Source organism: Calidris pugnax, unplaced genomic scaffold (genome assembly GCF_001431845.1).
Source record: "Calidris pugnax isolate Ruff unplaced genomic scaffold, ASM143184v1 scaffold27, whole genome shotgun sequence".
Taxonomy (NCBI): Eukaryota; Metazoa; Chordata; class Aves; order Charadriiformes; family Scolopacidae; genus Calidris; species Calidris pugnax.
The window spans coordinates 18,331,506-18,331,844 of NW_015090893.1; the positions used below are offsets into that span (position 1 = coordinate 18,331,506).

General features: G+C 76.7%; 1 protein-coding gene across 1 annotated transcript in view; it reads left to right on the plus strand.

Annotated features, from left to right (window-relative positions):
• Positions 1-12: 12 nt before the first annotated feature.
• Positions 13-339, plus strand: part of SOWAHA (sosondowah ankyrin repeat domain family member A) — a 3,200-nt gene continuing 2,873 nt past the window's right edge. The window contains 2 exon segments of the mRNA XM_014947784.1: positions 13-171; positions 225-335. Of these exon segments, the coding sequence (XP_014803270.1) occupies positions 13-171; positions 225-335 (270 nt within the window).

Genomic DNA, 339 nt, shown 5'->3' on the forward strand with positions numbered 1-339 from the left:
GTGGGCGGCGGGATGGCGGAGCTCGACATCAGCCCGGCGGCCGTGCTGGCTTTCCTGCGGGAGCGCGGCGGTTGGGTGCGCAACACCGAGCTGGTGAGCACCTTCCGGCCGCTGCTGGAGGCCGGCGGGGAAGCGGCGGAGCGGGCGGAGCGGCGGGAACGCTTCAAGGAGGCGGTGAACGCCGTGGCGGTGGTGAAGGAGCGGGGCGGGAGCGCTTCAAGGAGGCGGTGAACGCCGTGGCGGTGGTGAAGGAGCGGGACGGGGCCAAGGTGGTGGTCCTCCGGCGGCACCTGCGCCCCGCCCCGCCGCCAGGGGGCGCCCCGCCGACGGGGGGAGCGC